This window comes from Balaenoptera physalus, assembly GCF_965194825.1.
Source record: "Balaenoptera physalus genome assembly, chromosome: 8".
Taxonomy (NCBI): Eukaryota; Metazoa; Chordata; class Mammalia; order Artiodactyla; family Balaenopteridae; genus Balaenoptera; species Balaenoptera physalus.
Window position 1 is genome coordinate 20,152,747 of NC_138887.1, and position 17,470 is coordinate 20,170,216.

The window sequence follows — 17,470 nt, forward strand, 5'->3', positions numbered from 1 at the left end:
ATAACAGTTAACATTTACTGAGTGCTTACTACATGCCAAGCATGTTATCTGTCTCTCAAGTAACACTGTATATACAATTTTATAGCTAGCTAGAGAATCTACTTTGTTCTAGGAACCATATCAGGTACATATATTATTTCGTATAATCTGCACAACTAAACTTTGATATGGGTGTTATCATTTGCATTTTACCCAAAGAGACACTGGCTCAGCGAGTTTCAGTAACCCATCGTGGCAGAGCAAGGCTTCTAAACCCACTATATCTGATGCCACAGTCCTAGTCTTATCTACTGTGCTAAATTGCCCCTCCAGGAAACTTTCCCTCTTCTATTAACTTACTAAAGAAAATAGGTGGCTGACTAGTTCTTTCCAGTCTTCCTTAGGGCTAAAATAAGGGGAAATTGGCATACTCAATGGGAGGGAAGCCCACTGGTGGTTTTACCTCTGGAGTCATTCTAATGGCCATGACTGATCCAACAGCCCAGGTCCTTCCCTCAGGTCTGAGGGGAAAATGTCTGATAGACATCCATTTTTACATACAAATAAGGGATGCCTTACTAGTAATCCTCTAGGATTACTAAAATCTAATACTTGTAACTAAAAATGGTAAACTATCATATACCACGGTCTCTAATTTAGTACTCTAAGAATTTGAGCTGCTTCACAATGAGGCTAAACCTTTAGAGTGACTGAGCACATGTTGATAGTTGTAATTCTTGTAATTTGGGGGAGGGACTTTTCTTATTAGTATTAATGTTATCTTGAATTGGTCATGGTTTCCAATTTCTACTCATCTTGACTTAAGATATTTTTACAGTTACTGTTAGGTTTACTTCTGCAGATCATTTTGTTCTTGTATAACTGCTGAACTATAAAATTTGACCACTATTTCCTCATGGATTCTTCTTATCACTCAGGTTTTTTGTTTGTTTGTTTTTTGTTTTTACTGAAAAGTAGGAATGAAAATTAAGAACTACTGAGATAAAGGGAAGAATTTCCATGATTTCCAGACCTTTTCTAGCCCTAAAAATTTCAGATGAACATTTTGGCATTTCAGAAAATGCTGGAGGGTAGATATTTTCCCTAATTTGAAGAAGAGGACACTGAGGCTCAGAAAGATTGAGTGACTTGCTAAGGTTTCAAAGCTAATAAGGTGGTAGAATGAAATTAAAACTCAGGTCGGCCTGGTTCCAAAGACTGTGTTTTTTCCATTATATTATACTGTCAACCCCAGAGTGTTTGCCTTCCAATTCTCATCTCCAGATTTCTTTTCCTCCACTCATTGGACTGAATATAACTCTAATAATTACTAACCACATGGGTAAAATTCCATTAGCGCTAACCTCAGGAAAACCAAATTCTGTTAGCAGGAATTTGAATATTACTGAACTGTTAACTGGTGTGTGAGTATCTTTTGTTATAAAGAAATTTTGGACATAATGGCTTTTGTTTGCAACAAAATGTAACACATCTATATTTCAGAAACTGAAATGCATACTAGGTAAACTGCTATGGGTAAGATGCCTATAGATGTACACATTTGAATAAAGACTAAGAAAAAGAAAAAGAAAAAAAACCTTTAACTTTGGAATTTCTTGCAGGCATTCTGCAAAGGCTCACTGATCTTGGAACATTTGGATGTCTCTTATTGCCCCCAGCTGTCAGATGAGATTATTAAAGCACTGGCCATTTATTGTATTAATCTCACATCTCTCAGCATTGCTGGCTGTCCAAAGGTATGTGCAGGAGTCAGCTCAGACATATCAGATTGAAGTATTGCCAAAGAACCCAGGCAGGGTAGCTATTAGCAGTTGGACTCACCAGAGAACTTCTTTTCTTTGCCATGTCTGAGGTATTCATTAGAGTTTTCTTCTTTCCCCAAATTGGAAATAGCTTTATGATTTCATTTGTGTCAAAGTAGAATCTGCAAGAAGTTAAAGACAACTCTTATACAAATATAAAAATGTGTCAAATATTTATTTAATTCAATGAGAGAACCAGCAAAATGGTAAAGTCAGTTCATAGAGCATTTGATCAAACTGGGTATTTATAGGAATTGAAGAAAGAATGTTGGAATATGATTGTTAGGTTAAATCCAAAATTGGTTAATGTCCTACAAGGTAAAAAATCCATAACCTTGGAGTTATAGTTCCTACCAGACAGAAATAATTTGCATCTCTCCTGGGCAAAAATATAACAGAGTTTGGGCCCTAATCAATACTAAACAGTATGTCAAACAAAAGCATAATTCCTTATAGAATTTCTCAGTTGGACCTGTTAAAACAATGTTCCGGTAAGACACTGAAAGGATATGCAATCATCTTTTGTCTTATTTTCAAGTGTTGGATAATTTTTCTTGACATCTGTCTTTGAAAGGAATATATACTCGTTGCAAAATCTTTGGACTACATATAAAAATGTGAAGGAGAAAGTAAAAATTCAAAGTCATACCACCAACCAGGATATAACCACTGTTGCATTTTATACTTATTTTTCTAGAATTCTTTTCTATGTACAGAGATTAGAAATAGTTACAGGTTTGTGCTTTGTCTTGTTTTTTAAAGAACAGAATCATACTTTCTAAAATACATTGTAACCTACTTTCTTTTCTCTTAATATACTATGCATATATCCTCATGTCAAGAAATAGAGATCTCTGGTTCTGGATTAATATGGCAGATTGAATATACACATATAATTTTGTTCCCTCTTGAAACCCTACCAAAACTGCAGAAGAAGGGTGAGGGGCCACTTTGATAGGAAAAACAGTAGAGAAGACAAGAGCAACGAAATTTTGGAACCTTTTAAATAGATGGACTAATTTAGCATACCACAGAGAGCTTTGAATCCTAAGACAACATAGAGAAAGCTGGGAAAAAAGTGGATTTACACCATAATCTTCAAACTTGGCAATACTGTGTACCTCTGGAACTAGGTTAAGAGGGTGGCTAAAATAAGGAAGACTGGGTTAAAAGTTCTTGAGAAGTAGACAGATCTCTAGATCTCCTCCTCTACTCCATACCTCTGGGCAACTGCCCCTCCCCACTCTCACCAGATTTGAGATGTATTTCCTAGAGCCAGATTTCTCAGCCTTGGCGTTATTGATATTTTGGACCAGATCATTCTTTGTAGTGGGGGATTGTTCTGTGAACTGTAGGATGTGTAACAGCATCCTTGCCCTCTATCCACTATATGTCAGTAGCACCTAGCCCCCCACACCTCCAGTCATAACAATAAAAAATGTCTCCAGATGTTGCTAAATGTCCTCTGGGAGGGGGGGAGTGAAATCTCTCTACTATCTGCTCTCCAGATAATAAAACAGAAGGCTACCGAGCTGGGAGACTCATGTATAATTGAGAGCTTGGGTACAAAAGTGAAAATGGGAATTAAGTGACTAAATGCTGAATGCAGAGACATTCAGCACTTTTCCAACAGAGCATTCAGAATTTGGTTGCCAGATCTTTCCCTCCAGGCAGCAGATTGGAAGCTCTGGGGACTCTGACTAGCCCAAGATGAAAGATTGAAAAATACTGACATATGTGGATTTTCCAACAAATAACCCATCTAAACCATTGAAGTTTAATGTAGAGAAGGCCCATATCATGCACTCAGACCTTCCAATCAGCTTTTAGCTCTCCACTATTAATCATGAGCAGACATCAAGGACATAAGAGAGTAGACTTAAGAGAAAAGCCTCTAAAGTGGAAGATAAAGACCAAACCAAATTAACAGGAAAAACTTAGAGGAAATAAAATACTCAGAGGGAAGAAAACTAAAAAAACTTTAAAAAAATCCTCAGAAATTGCAAGGTTATTAACAACCTTGTCCTCTTCTATTGTGCACACTGATGGGCTTCTGTTTACCAAAGCATCACCTGAACTTTCAAGATGCCTTCATTCTAGCTAGTCTAAAAATTCAGCTTCTCAGTTGTTTAGTCTGGGTGGTGAGTAGATTAAGAAAGTGATGCTAGGAACTCCTGATTCCTCCATCATTAACTGTGCCACAATAAGGAAAAGGAGGCAGTGGTGGGAAAGACATGGTGAATCATGACATTAATCTAAAAAATTCACAGCAAAATTCTTTTTGTTCAATAGTGTACTTGTTTAGAACTAGGGAAACCAGATGCCTTTCCGGTCAACATCATCTGGTTCTAGAAGTGAGCTGGGTCAAGGAACTCAGGACACTAGCAGCACTGACCATGAACCCTCTGCCGCTTGAGCAGTCATGGCTCACAGGGTCCTTGCTTCCATTGCACACGGACACATGGGTAACACATGGCTCACTGGGAACTGCCCTGGCTGTAAAGCAGGCACAGATGACGACTGGGCTTTTAAGAGGCTCCACTAATAAGGGAGGAAAGTAGGAGAATGAGAAAAGGAAAGACTCCAATGAGAACAGGAATTGAGGCAGAGAATTTTTTGTTGTTGTTTCGTTTCACTTTGGTTTGTTTTTTGGTAAGGAAAAACTGAGAGAGTTCCTTCTATAAATCGTGTGGTGGATATTGTCTTGCAGCCTAGAAACTAAGGAGGATATCACACAAGTAAGATATTATAAAATGAATCACTCTACACTGAAGATCTACGCTGAGAAAAAGGAAGGGGAGTAGTTATTTCAGAACCTCAATGTAAGGGAGAAGGATTTAGCTTTACCATCTATGCAGGTGAAATGAGTATCCTGATTCAGAACATGTAGTGACCATAAGTTGGGCCAATGTGAACACTCCTCACAGCCTCAGAAATCATAAGGCTGTGGTCCTGTCTAATATATTTCAGCTCCATTGCTTCTGATGAGCCATGAAACACATTAGTGTCTGGCTCATCATTCTAGGCTAGGTTTCCCAAAAGCCCAAGGGTCAATCTTGAATGGCCATCTTATCCATCTCCTGGAAGGTCCCTTCAACCAGCTCGCCCCAAGGTCAGTGAGTAGTACTGTGACCTCATCCCACCCAGCACTAAAATGAGAATAACATAATCTCTGCTCAGTAGGACTGAGATCAAGACCATGTATCTGGGAGTTAAGAGCATGGCCAGTCATCGCCACCTCCAGTTTCCAGCTCCCATAAGTCCCCAAAACATCACCTCAGTCACTGAACATTTGGGATTCTGATCTACAGGAAATGTTGGGCTCCTTTTCAGTTCCCCCAGTATCAATAAAACCTAGCACTCTGAGCTCTATCTATCCAGGATTTTCCCATCATCTCATTGTCTTTCCTTTTCTCTACAATTCTGAGGGTTAACCCCCACCCCCAGTGACATCAGATCCTCAGAGACCCACAAAGAATAGCAGGAATGTCTGAAGCATTTTTGTGAGAATCAGATGCAATGTTAAACCTTGGTTCTGAGCAAGTTCTGGAAACAGGGCATGATTAGACAATGACATCTATTTTTCCAAACATAAAAAGTATACATTTCAAACTGAAGGGTTTTTCGGCATAATTCTCTCAATTTTATGTTAAAAACAAGAGCTTAGCCTCATGGCATGTTTTTTAGAATGTTCAAACATTTAAAATAAGAAATTAAATCCAGTTGGAAAAAAATTCCTTTGGGGAGAGTAATCTAGTTGATTTTGCAGCAAGTCCCAGTTCAGCTATAAATTCAAAAGCTAAACCTTGAGTAAGTGAAGTAATCCAAGAAGTGGAGTTGAATTATCTCTGCAGAACATCTGGGCAAACTCTCAAGATACTGGAACCCTGAGCAGAAATTCTCAGAGTGAGATTCATGCAGTCTCTGTGGCTTCTACTCTTCTCTCCCCTGCTGCCTTCAAACATCTGTCTTACCTACTTGTCCCTTTCCAGAACCAATTACTCCATAAGCAAATCATCAGAGATGTCCAGATCCCTTCTCACAGCAATCTGATCCTGTCTGCTGGTTAACTTCAGTGGATATATATATTTTATAGTTTTGTAACATGTGATGCCATTAAACTTATGTTTCTCAAATTGATGATGCCTTACAGTGGATTTCAAGTTTAAAGTTAAATCCCATTACTGCAGCATTTCATAAGTTGCTCATATTGGTGTGACAGGTATTACTAGGGAAAATTTTGATGAAGTTTCCAAACCCAAACAGAGAACTCTAAAATGAAAATAACAGCAAGATCACGAATTCTATTAGTGCCACTTGTTCTGGAAACAGACTTAAATCACTAACTTGAGTTATATAGGCTCATCACGTGACAAGCTAGTTAAAGAGAATCTGCAATGGTTCTGATTCTATTTGTTATGGACTGAGTGTTTATGTCCTTCCAAAATTCATATGTTGAAACCCTCATCCCTGATGTGATAGTACTAGGAGGTGAGGCTTTGGGGGGCTAATTAGGTTTAGACCGAGGTCACAAGGGTAGAGCCCCCATGATGGAATTAGTGTCCTTAAAGAATAGGAAGAAACTAGAGCTCACTCTCTGCCATGTGAGGCTACAGCAAGAAGGTAGCCATCTACAAACCAGGAAGAGGGCCCTCACCAGACACTGAACCTGTGGGTAACTTGATCTTGGACTCCTCAGCCTCTAGAACTGTGAGGAATAAATTTATGCCATTTAAACCATCTAGTCTGTGGTATTTTGTTATAGCAGTCCAAACTGACCAATACACTATTCTTCCCTGGGATGGAGTTTGTTGGAATAATCAGAGTTACTTTGGCTGTGTGTTTAGATTACTGACTCAGCATTGGAGATGTTATCGGCAAAATGCCATTACCTGCACATTTTGGATGTTTCCGGCTGTATCCTGCTTACAGACCAAATGCTTGTGAACCTTCAGATGGGCTGCAAACAACTGCGGATCCTAAAGATGCTATACTGTAGACTTATTTCCAAGTAAGTATGTACCTGAATATGAAAAACTTTGAGAACTACTTTCTGAGAAAATAGAATATGTCACCATGGCATTCATAATACATAGTGGCTTTCAGAGTTAGGAAGGTTTCATTTTATTTTTTACCTAATTGAAGCCAATATTTTGGGCTGAACCAAGGGAAGCTCCCTCTAAAATAGTCTTTGTGGCTTCACATTCCTTTCCCAGTAGCCCTTCTACTCTTAGTACTTCCCCTTCTTTGACCATGCAGATGCTCAAAGCCTTAACTCTGCTCCTCATAGAATAATCACTAGCTCTTCCTCCACTCCTCTCTCAAAATATTTCCATTCAGTTAATCTCCTCTAGGGGTTAAGAAACTAATCAGACTAAACTAGCTCACAATTAGGTACAAATTACTAACAGTTATCCTAAGAGCCCCCATCTCCCAAAGCTATTTGTTTGACAGTTGTTATTTAACTAAGATCTAGAGCTCAGAGTAAGGTATTCTGATGACTGCTACAGGCCAAATGCCTATTTACTCAATTTACAAAATATTTCCAATGAAATAACAGTTGGGTAAGTAAGCAATCTATAAAGGTAGAAGGTATTAGGTGTCCACCCTGTGAGTTTTTAGATAGAAAGCAGTTACTTGCTCCATTGTTCATTTCTTTTTCTATTGACTGAAAGTAAAAATGTGCAAGTATTTTAACTGACTTCTTGAAGTAACCTGTGGAGTGTTCAAATGAGAATTCTTGACCAATCCCTGAAGGTCAGGTTCTTTTCTGAAGGTTGGAAAAATGAATACTAAGAATTAATATTATCCAAGTACAAAGTACATAATGTGTTCTAAGCATGTACATTTCACAGAAGAACTTTCTTAATTAAGCAGCCCTGGCATGAGCTGAACCATGAGATCTGGTCACTTGATGCCTGAGGAAGAAAATGATTTCTGATCTAAGGATGTGTGTGCTAAAATGAAATGAAAAACAAAACAAAAACAAAACTATTACTTGTAAAATAGGCACTCCCACTGGGCCCAGGCTTGCCGGGGACGAGGGCAGCCAACTGAAGCTGGATCAGAAAAAAGGGGGCAGGTTCTTAAAAATTTTTGGAGAGGAGTGGAGACTCAGCCCTTCTTGATAGGTCTGGAGATGACTGACATGGATATTATTAACTTCATTTAAAGTGTATACCATGAAATGAGGTCCTACGAGTCCCTGCTGACCCTGTCATATCGTTAAACAGCCAACTTTGGGCAAGATGACAGTAAATGAATTAATATAATACACAAAGGAGTTTAGCTTCTAATCTTTTGACTGTATTTTGCCAATCATTATTTTGGGGAGGTAATATTATTGAACTTCTAAAACGTAGGATTTTAAGTAGAATGAATGAAGACTTTCTATCCAGGGCCTCTCTGATCCTAAACATGGTGAACGTAATCATGGTATGGGATGTTAAAGTGTAATAAATATGGTGCTTGGTCAAGAAGACCCAAGATATCTAGTAATTTCCAATTCCTGCCTTTGACTACCCACTCCTCTTGCAAGGTCCTTAGATAAAAATATGCAAAGAAAATAAAACAAGTAAGATTTTACTACTAGGGGTTGGCCCCCAAAACCCAATGCAAAACTCTAGTTAACTAACTGAATCTATGGAAAATTCCTTTACCTAATACAGGACAGCCAAAAGGCCTATTTTGTTTTCTACCACTAAGCCTGTCTGTCCCTATCAGCAAGAAGCAGACAGAGACTTGGCCCTAATACCTAGAGGGGAGCTGGCTTGTCTGCCCATCTCATTGTCTAAAGAGGCCAAACCACTGTAGTTTCCCTTATAGCTCCACTCCTGCTAAGATCCAGCAAGAAAGAGGCCTAGAATTCTCTGATTCTATCCTTGTCTAGCAATGGAGAAGGGCTATCCCCACAGCAGGGTGGCTAGACTAGTTAGGCTCCAGGAGCATCTGTCTTGACATCCTGCTTCTAGGAGAGGATGCTGTTTGTCAGTCAAGGAGCTCCCAAGATACTTGGGCTTCAAAACTTTGATTAGAGAAGTGGTAAGGCCTGGCCACATTCTGCTGTTTGGGGTCAGCTCTAGAGACTGTAGAGCATCTTCTTCTCCACTTAGATCCATGGGATCCTTGGGTGGAACTGGAAGTGCTGCAGAGTATGTGGACCCTTCAAGACACAAGCTCATGATGACATCTAATCCCTTACCTATGTTCACTCTAAAAAAGCACAGTTGTTTGCTCTTGCTCCCTCAACAGCAAGAGCTTTGTTTTGTCTGGGTGAAATGGAACATTTGGTAGTTAGGATACAGGAGATTTTTCTTGGGAAGAGGTTCAATGACTTTGAATCACAAAGCAATGTATTCCCACACATCTGATTCCATTTGAACATAAAAGTGTACGGTGCAGCCCTTAAAATCCAATTATAGCCCTCAGAAGAAACTGTTCTATATACAAATTCCCCCATACTCAATGGAATCTGAAAACACTGCAACAGCTTTACAAATCAAAGAGGTCTGTTCAGCCCACCCTATCTGAACTAGGGGAGTAGCAAACTTTTGGTCAATGAGCAAATTGGCTGAAGCGCTTCCAGCATGAGATATGCTGTCATTCTACAACCCCAGAGCCTGAAGGGATCCCAGGAAGTGATTCCAGAAGTCCCATGTGGAGACATAATAAAGGCTCCTTTAATTCAAGGAGAAATAAGTAATAACTAAGATTATAAATTTGATGGGAAAATCTAGCTGTCTACATTTGAAGCAGTTGTATTCAACTAACCTTTCAATTTATGGACCTCTGTGGGGAAAGCAAGACAGGCAATGGAGATGAAGGAAAGCATAGTGGAAAAGAGGGAGAAAGACCCAACCAATGGTCTCCACAACTCAGGAGGGTCTGAACCACAAAGAGGCAGAAGAGTCATTAAGTCTATAATTAGCAAAGAGCAAAAGGACCTTTCTGATATTTTTGTGTCTGGAGTCCAAAACTTTAAACTTTAGAGAGATGAGTAGAGAAAGTCTAGGTAGTCTTCAGAGCCCCAAACAGCAGTACAGAGATTCCTTGAAGACCTTATTTAGCAGTTGCTGGCGGCATAAATTACTACCTAGGTACTCTAAGATCTGTGTTGTTAGGAAATAAAACTCAGAGTTCTCCTCTCTAGCTCATGGAAAGGTCTTTGTAGAAAGGCCTTTGTAATCTGAACCTACTGAATTTTATTATTAATATGAACAAATAATATTACTTAACAATTATCATTTGCCATGTACTGTGCTAAATCCTATTTTATGTTTATTATCTAATCCTCACAAATACACTATTACCATAAAAATGAATAAGGAAACTGGTATAAACAGGTTAAATAACATGCCCAAAGTCATACAAATAAAAGACAGAGCCATACTCTGTACCTAGGTCTTATCATTGCTATGCTGCTCTTTTATCTTTAGATTAGTGATTTTCAAGTTTTATAAAGCTCTAACATTCAAGAGGTTTGATCAATAAGGGGAGACAAGTACTATTTGCCCAATTTACTTGCTGATGTATAAATAAGAGGCTGATTACAAGTAGTCTTTGGTGTAGGCTCCAAGTTCCCCTTTCTTTTAGCTTACTCAAGAAACTAGAAGGAAATGTGAGGGCAAGTGATGTTATTACAGGGATAACCTTGAATCCCCTTTAATATATAAAAAACAAAAATCACTTACAAACTTCAAAATATCATTATTATTAACCATCTGATACTTTACAACTGTGTGGCATATCGTGTTTGAAAATCATTGTTCTATACTGATCCAAAGAAACCTCTCTCGCCAGGTTAAATGTGTAATGACTAACCACTGCAGTAGACTGCTAAAATTCCCAAATCATTTCCTACGAGGTCTTGGAGTCACTCAGGCCTGAGTGACCTGAGTAGAAGGTACTCAAAGGATTCCACATGCACTTGAAGAAACTTAGAACACACAGTGATTCCTAAGTAGACATTTTCTTTTCATATTTCCCAGCTCCCATCTATACTAGAGCATTAAGCTATTAAAAAGAGAGAGAGGGAGTTTGAGACAAACAGACACACGTGTTTCTGGCAGGAGCATTCAGTTTCTGCATTTTCAAGTTTCCTATACTTTTCAAAAATGCTTGTGTGTAAACACACAGTTACACAGGATGCTGTGAAAAAGAACTCAGAGAAACCCACTGGCGGTCACCATGCTGGTCTGTTCTCTTGGTTAGGTCCTGAGTCTTAGGAGTCAGTCCATGTGAGGATGCCAAAGGGCAGCTCGTTCATGGCCTAAGGATTTTCTAAAGGGTAGAGAGGAAGTAGACTAGGGAATAGTCTATATTAGTAGCTATATTCTAAAAATAATACCAGATTTGCCCTGGGCAGATTCAGATTTTCAGTTTTTTCCCCAGGACCAGCCTTGCTGTGAAAGTAAGTAGGATTAAGATAGGACCTAGAGACATTCTAGACTTGAGGAAGCCTTAACCTTTTGGCATTTGTGACTGGGGGAAGAGAGGTCTCAGACCTGATCCTTTGCTCCTCTCTAGTCTGAATCACCTCCAATGGTCAGGAGACCCTCTGATGTTTAATTTCACTGAAGCTGACTGTGGGTAAAATGGAGAGCAGTGCTTACCACTAAAAGCTAAAGTAGGGGTGGTGTGGAATCAAGAAATAAGCAAATCTAAGAAATGCGTATACCTCTGTGTACTTCATCCATGGCTGGGGCTCAATATGCAGCTCTTTTTTTAAAATATGCAGTTCATTTTGATTCTCTCACATCACACTGCATTTTATGAGTAGTCTCCCTATTCATTCCTTACTTTGCCTGTCTATATTGAGTCAAAATCCTCAACTTTCTTTTTCTTGTTATTTTCTCAAACTCCCACTATTTGCTAATTTTTTAATATCACAATTACCATCTAACTTACCGGGGCTTACAACTGACTGAGGAACTCTACTACCCAATATGTATACATTCCCAAACTTAGCATTAAGAGTACTTATCCTCTTACCAGTTATCTAGAATTCTCAAAAACTGTTGCTCCTCTGAGGTCATAAGTTATACATAATTTGGTCAACTACTTACAAATTTTTTACTCCCCAAACACGTCCAATAGGTCAAGACCACTTTTGCCTCTAACTGCAGTAGTCTTGTTATCATCAGTGGCATTAAATCATTACCAACAACTGTGAAATACAGTATGTGTGTCCAGAGCTCTGCTCTTAGGATGTTGGAAACAGCAACCTAAGAATGCCTCTTCTAAACCAAAAAACAAAAACAAAAACAAAAACAAAAACAAACCAGCAGAAGATAAGAGAGCTAAAGGACTTCCTGGTGTAAGCTACTAAAGTCTCATGATTTGGCTGTTATTGCTGGATTTCAGGGAGATACAAAGAAATGCGATATACCCTTAAATACCCTCTTAAAGAAAAGGAAAATAACAAAGTTTAAAATTATAAACAATTAATACCATGAAGTTATGTACTGGAAAGAAATAAATTGTATGATCAACTTCCTGTAAAACTTCAGAGGAGGAAAGGTTTGGGTTGGAGTCTTGAAAGATGGGTAAAGTTTAAACAGGCAGAGATAGGTTGAAGGGTAAGTAACAATAGACCTCTGCTGCCCAGGATAGTGCTTTAACCATTTGAAACTGATTGTGCCAATGTTTCAGCTTCAGAGTCCTCCCAGCATTTGGTATATTATATTGTGGTAGGTTCTTGAGGTAAAAACATCTCCCAGGAAACATGTTAAAAAATATGGCAACCTCAACTACATAGAATTGAAAAGGGAGAAAAACCTTCAGAAGAAAATAGGGAAAGCTAAAGATATAACACTATTATTTTTGCATAATAATATCCTACGTAGAGGACATAGAAAGATTATACAAGAAGTTTAAAACACAGGATCACACTTTTAAAAAAAGATTAAAAAATTAACAGAATGTAAAATTTTATATATTTGACTATAAACTTATCATTTTCAAATTTCAGAATAAGTATTTCTCAAAAGAGAAGACACCTGTTTGCCAAGTTTTAATCCACCAGGACTGGTGGCTCAGAACTAGAAATTAGTATAACAATTGTTTTTATTCAAATTGTTTTTTAAACTTCTTTAAAGTCTTGCAAGTGCAAATGTATTAGCCAAAAAGCAATGTGGTAAGAGACAGAATTGGCAATGCTCTGGTTGTCTCCCTGCTGAGTTTGCTTACAATTATTTTAAAACACCTAAGATTTGATTCAAGTGAAACGGTATTTCAAACAACTGATGTATCTTAGCCTTTTTGATTTCATTACCCTACCAGAACTCATATAGCCACTGACCACAAACTTAAGTCAAAGCATATGATAATACCAGCCTCCATATCAATGACTGTTTCCAAACTGCTGCAATTAATAACTCAACGTAATATACAGCAATAACAGGCAAAGTAGCCCCTACGTGGGCAAACATTATTACTCATTTCCAATCCTAGGGAAGCTGCCAATTACTCATTTCCTGTTTGGTACTGGTCTCAAGATTCAAACCAACTTTCTAGGAAAATCCTTCTGTCTTGGAAATGACATTATTTTCAAGTTAGATATACTTTTTTTTTTCTGATGCTGCAATATTGTGCTTTATAAGACATATACATTTGGTCATTTAGATGATCAAAATATATTTCTCATATGTATTTGGAGAGTGGTATGCCTGGAGAGAGCATGGAAGCTCAGCATCCTTTCCCTATACATCTCTGATACCTGGTTGTTCTTGAGTAATATCCTTTAATAAACCAGTGATCCAGCAAGTAAAATGTTTCTGTGTTCTGTGAGCAGCTCTAGCTGGTAGATCAGAAGCCCAGGTAACAACCTGGTATCTGAAGTGGAGGGTGATCTGTGGAACTGAGCCCTTAATTTGTGGAATCTAACGCTATTTCCAGGTAGATAGCGTCAGAATTGAGTTGAATTATAGGACATCCAGCTGGTGTCTGAGAATTGCTTGGTGGTGTTGGGAATGCCCTCCTCCCGCCATGTTGGAATTGGGGTCCTGAACAACTTTTAGATGACTTCTTTGCTTCCTTCCTCCTAAGCGAGACAGTAACAATATTTTTAGTCATTTTGATCATGGACACCTTTGAGACTTCGATGAAAGTCACAAACCCTCTCCTCAAAAAAATGCATAGTAGATACAAAACTGCATGAATTTTCAGGGAGTTCATGGGCCTCCCTGAAGTTCATCCATGTATCCAACAGGGATCTGTGGACTCTAGGTTAAGAGCTCCTGCTCTGGTGCACGGCCAGCCTTCACAGGTTGGCTGGTTAGGATACTCCCTCATCAAAGAAACTGGAAGTATCAGGCAGAGGGCTCATTTAAGAGTGCTATAGAGTGCCCTCAGTGTTCCTACGTCATGGCCATGCAGTTTCCTTACCCATTTACTGTATCTGTTAATCTCTGAACTGGATGAACCAGAGAACTATTGAGCTACTTAAGCTTTGGAATCCTGATTATTAGCACAATTTACCCACACGCTCCCCCTCAGGAAGGCAAGAGAGATGTGAAATGAATTCAAGTTGTGACAGTGAGTTCTTTAATTCCAAATGTGATCTAGTTTGAAAATTCTGCACTAGTGATTACTTCTGCAACTAGCTAATGCGCATCACTGTTATTACAGGGAAGCAGCTAAGAGAATGTCATCTATAGTTCAGCAGCAGGAATATAGTGCTACTGACCCTCCACTTTGGTTTGGCTATGATTGCGAAGGCAAGCCTCTTCCAGAGCAACAAGATATAACACAACCTAAAGATTCAGAATTGATGGCGAAAAAGTCAACATACAGTAGTGAAGAGGAAGCAGTATGACCTTCAACCTCAAGCAGGAAGAACAAAAAATGTAGAACTTGGCAACTTCATTTTGTCCAAGTATTTTTACTAGCTGGATCTTAACCATGTAAACAAGCAGCAAATCATCTCCAGATTCTTATTCCAGCTACAAATGTTTCTAAATACATCTGTAAGTTCTTCTGTCTAATAATCATGATTAAAAAAAGCCAAATCAAGCACTGCTACTATGTAAATTTTCCACTTAAATTTACCTTAATCAAACCAATAGTTTTGATGAGATTATCAAATTTAAGGTTACAGTTGTACGAAACAATCCTGAGAGATGTGATGTTATTTACAAGGAATTTAGAAGCTTCTCTTTAGAAAAGAAAGCAGAAGGCTATATAAATCAGAGTAAGAGTTTGAGTAAGGGCAATGACTTTAAGGATCTATATATATTTTATATATAGTAGTCAGTACATGTTAATCCCAGACTCCTAATTTATCCCTCCCCCCACCACCTTTCCCCTTTGGTAACTGTAAGTTTGCTTTCTATGTCTGTGGGTCTAGTTTTGTTTTGTAAACAAGTCCATTTGTAGCTTTTCTTTTTTTTAGATTCCATGTATAAGAGATATCATATGATATTTGTCTTTGCCTGGCTTACTTCACTTAACGTGATAATCTCTAGGTCCATCCTTGCTGCTGCAAATGGTATTACTTCATTATTTTTAAGACTAATATTCCATTACACACACACACACACACACACACACACACACACCCCCCGCACATCTTCTTTCTCCATTCATCTGTTGATGGACACTTAGGTTGCTTCCATGTCTTGGCTATTGCAAATAGTGCTGCAATGAACAATGGGGTGCAAGTATCTTTTCGAATTATAGTTTTCTCCAGATATATGCCCAGGAGTGGGATTGCTGGATCATATGAAAGAAATTGAAGATGACACAAACAGATGGACAGATATAATGTGTTCTTGAATTGGAAGAATCAATATTTTTAAAAATGACTATACTACCCAAGGCAATCTACAGATTCAATGCAATCCCTATCAATTTACCAATGGCACTTTCCACAGAACTAGAACAAAAATAAATTTTTAATTTGTATGGAAACACAAAAGATCCTGAATAGCCAAAGCAATCTTGAGAAAGAAAAACAGAGCAGGAGGAATGAGGCTCCCTGACTTCAGACTATACTACAAAGCTACAGTAATCAAGACAGTATGGTACTGGCACAAAAACAGAAATATAGGTCAATGGAAGAGGATAGAAAGCCCAGAAATAAACCCACACACCTATGGTCAATTAACCTATGACAAAGGAGACAAGAAGAAACAATGGAGAAAAGAGTCTCCTCAATAAGTGGTGCTGGGAAAACTGGACAGCAATATATAAAAGAATGAGATTATAACATTCTCTAACACCGTATACAAAAATAAACTCGAAGTAGATTAAAGACCTAAATGTAAGACCAAATACTATAAATCTCCTAGAGGAAAACACAGGCAGAACACTCTGACATAAATTGCAGAAATATCTTTTTGGATCCATCTCCTAGAGTAATGGAAATAAAATCAAAAATAAACAAATGGGACCTAATTAAACTTAAAAGCTTTTGCACAGCAAAGGAAACCTTAAACAAAAAGACAACCTACAGAATGGGAGAAAATGTTTGCAAACGATGTGACAGACAAGGGATTAATTTACAACAGATACAAACAGCTCATATAGCTCAATATCAAAAAACCCCAAACAACCCAATCCAAAAATGGGCAGAAGACCTAAATAGACATTTCTCCAAAAAAAGACATACAGATGGCCAACATGAAAAAATGCTCAACATCGCTAAATATTAGAGAAATGCAAATCAAAATTATAATGAGGTATCACCTCACTCTGATCAGAATGGCTACAAGTAATAAATGCTGGGGAGGGAGTGGAGAAAAGGGAACCCTCCTATACGGTTGGTGGAAATGTAAATTGGTACAGCCACTATGGAACAGTATGGAGGCTCCTTAAAAAACAGAAAGATCTTCTTTTAATCAAATTTGCACTATGGAAGAATTTTTCAAACTATGCTATATCAAAAAAGCTCCCAATTTTATGCTAGGAGATACGGGTTACTGATTGTATATCTACAGATTAATTTTAAAAGCTTTAATCTATGAATTTTTACCATTCTGGTAAAAGATAATTCTCTTTGGATTTTAACAGAATTCAAATGATCACATGCCAGTATATCATTATTTGATACTATGTAACACGGATGTTTATAGAGTCCAGGAAAGGAAGAAATCTATTCTGACTGCCACAATGTTGGTAATATTAGATCAGTCTTTTAACCTTTTTATTCCCTCCATTACTCATCTCTTAAATGGGGTTACTGTCTTTTGTACCCCACAAATGTGAAGTAAGGATAAAACGTAAGGTAAAAGATATGAAAGTTATTTTGAAAAGTTTTTAAAGGTCTTATTTTTTTAAAAGGTATTTTACAAGGTATTATTAAAGGGTACTCTGATATCAGCTAAATGCTTTTAGTAATTCTCCCCTTTCTTAGGTTGGTTTTGAAAGTTTCTGAAGTAGGTAGTATCATTTAGCTGTAGAATGGTTCCTGGAAGTGGATGACAGGAGAATCAGCTGAGTAGGAAATTTTAAGACCTAACCCAAGAGACATAAGATGACTGTTCCAGAGGGTGATTTTTAACTAAATTTGGAGATTCTGGCAGCTGCATATAAATTGGCTTCTGACCCCTAAGTGTCTCAAGCACACAACTGGAGACCTACACAAGAGGCAACTGCTTTCTAAAGGAATAACACCTGCATGGGGAAGACCAGGGTTAAGGAGAAACATACCGTTATGTTCTCTAGAAACC

The 17,470-nt window shown here is 38.1% G+C and overlaps 2 protein-coding genes across 2 annotated transcripts in view; one reads left to right on the forward strand and one right to left on the reverse strand.

The window, feature by feature from the left end:
• LRRC17 (leucine rich repeat containing 17) overlaps positions 1 to 1,904 on the reverse strand; it is a 194,138-nt gene extending 192,234 nt beyond the window's left edge. Inside the window, exon 1 of the mRNA XM_082473605.1 lies at positions 1,822 to 1,904. The gene's annotated coding sequence lies outside the window, so the exon portion shown is untranslated. The remainder of the gene's footprint in view (positions 1 to 1,821) is intronic.
• FBXL13 (F-box and leucine rich repeat protein 13) overlaps positions 1 to 16,242 on the forward strand; it is a 208,574-nt gene extending 192,332 nt beyond the window's left edge. The window contains exons 19-21 of the mRNA XM_082473917.1: positions 1,602 to 1,736; positions 6,650 to 6,813; positions 14,430 to 16,242. Of these exons, the coding sequence (XP_082330043.1) occupies positions 1,602 to 1,736; positions 6,650 to 6,813; positions 14,430 to 14,616 (486 nt within the window). The 3' untranslated portion in view covers positions 14,617 to 16,242. The remainder of the gene's footprint in view (positions 1 to 1,601; positions 1,737 to 6,649; positions 6,814 to 14,429) is intronic.
• Positions 16,243 to 17,470: the final 1,228 nt, after the last annotated feature.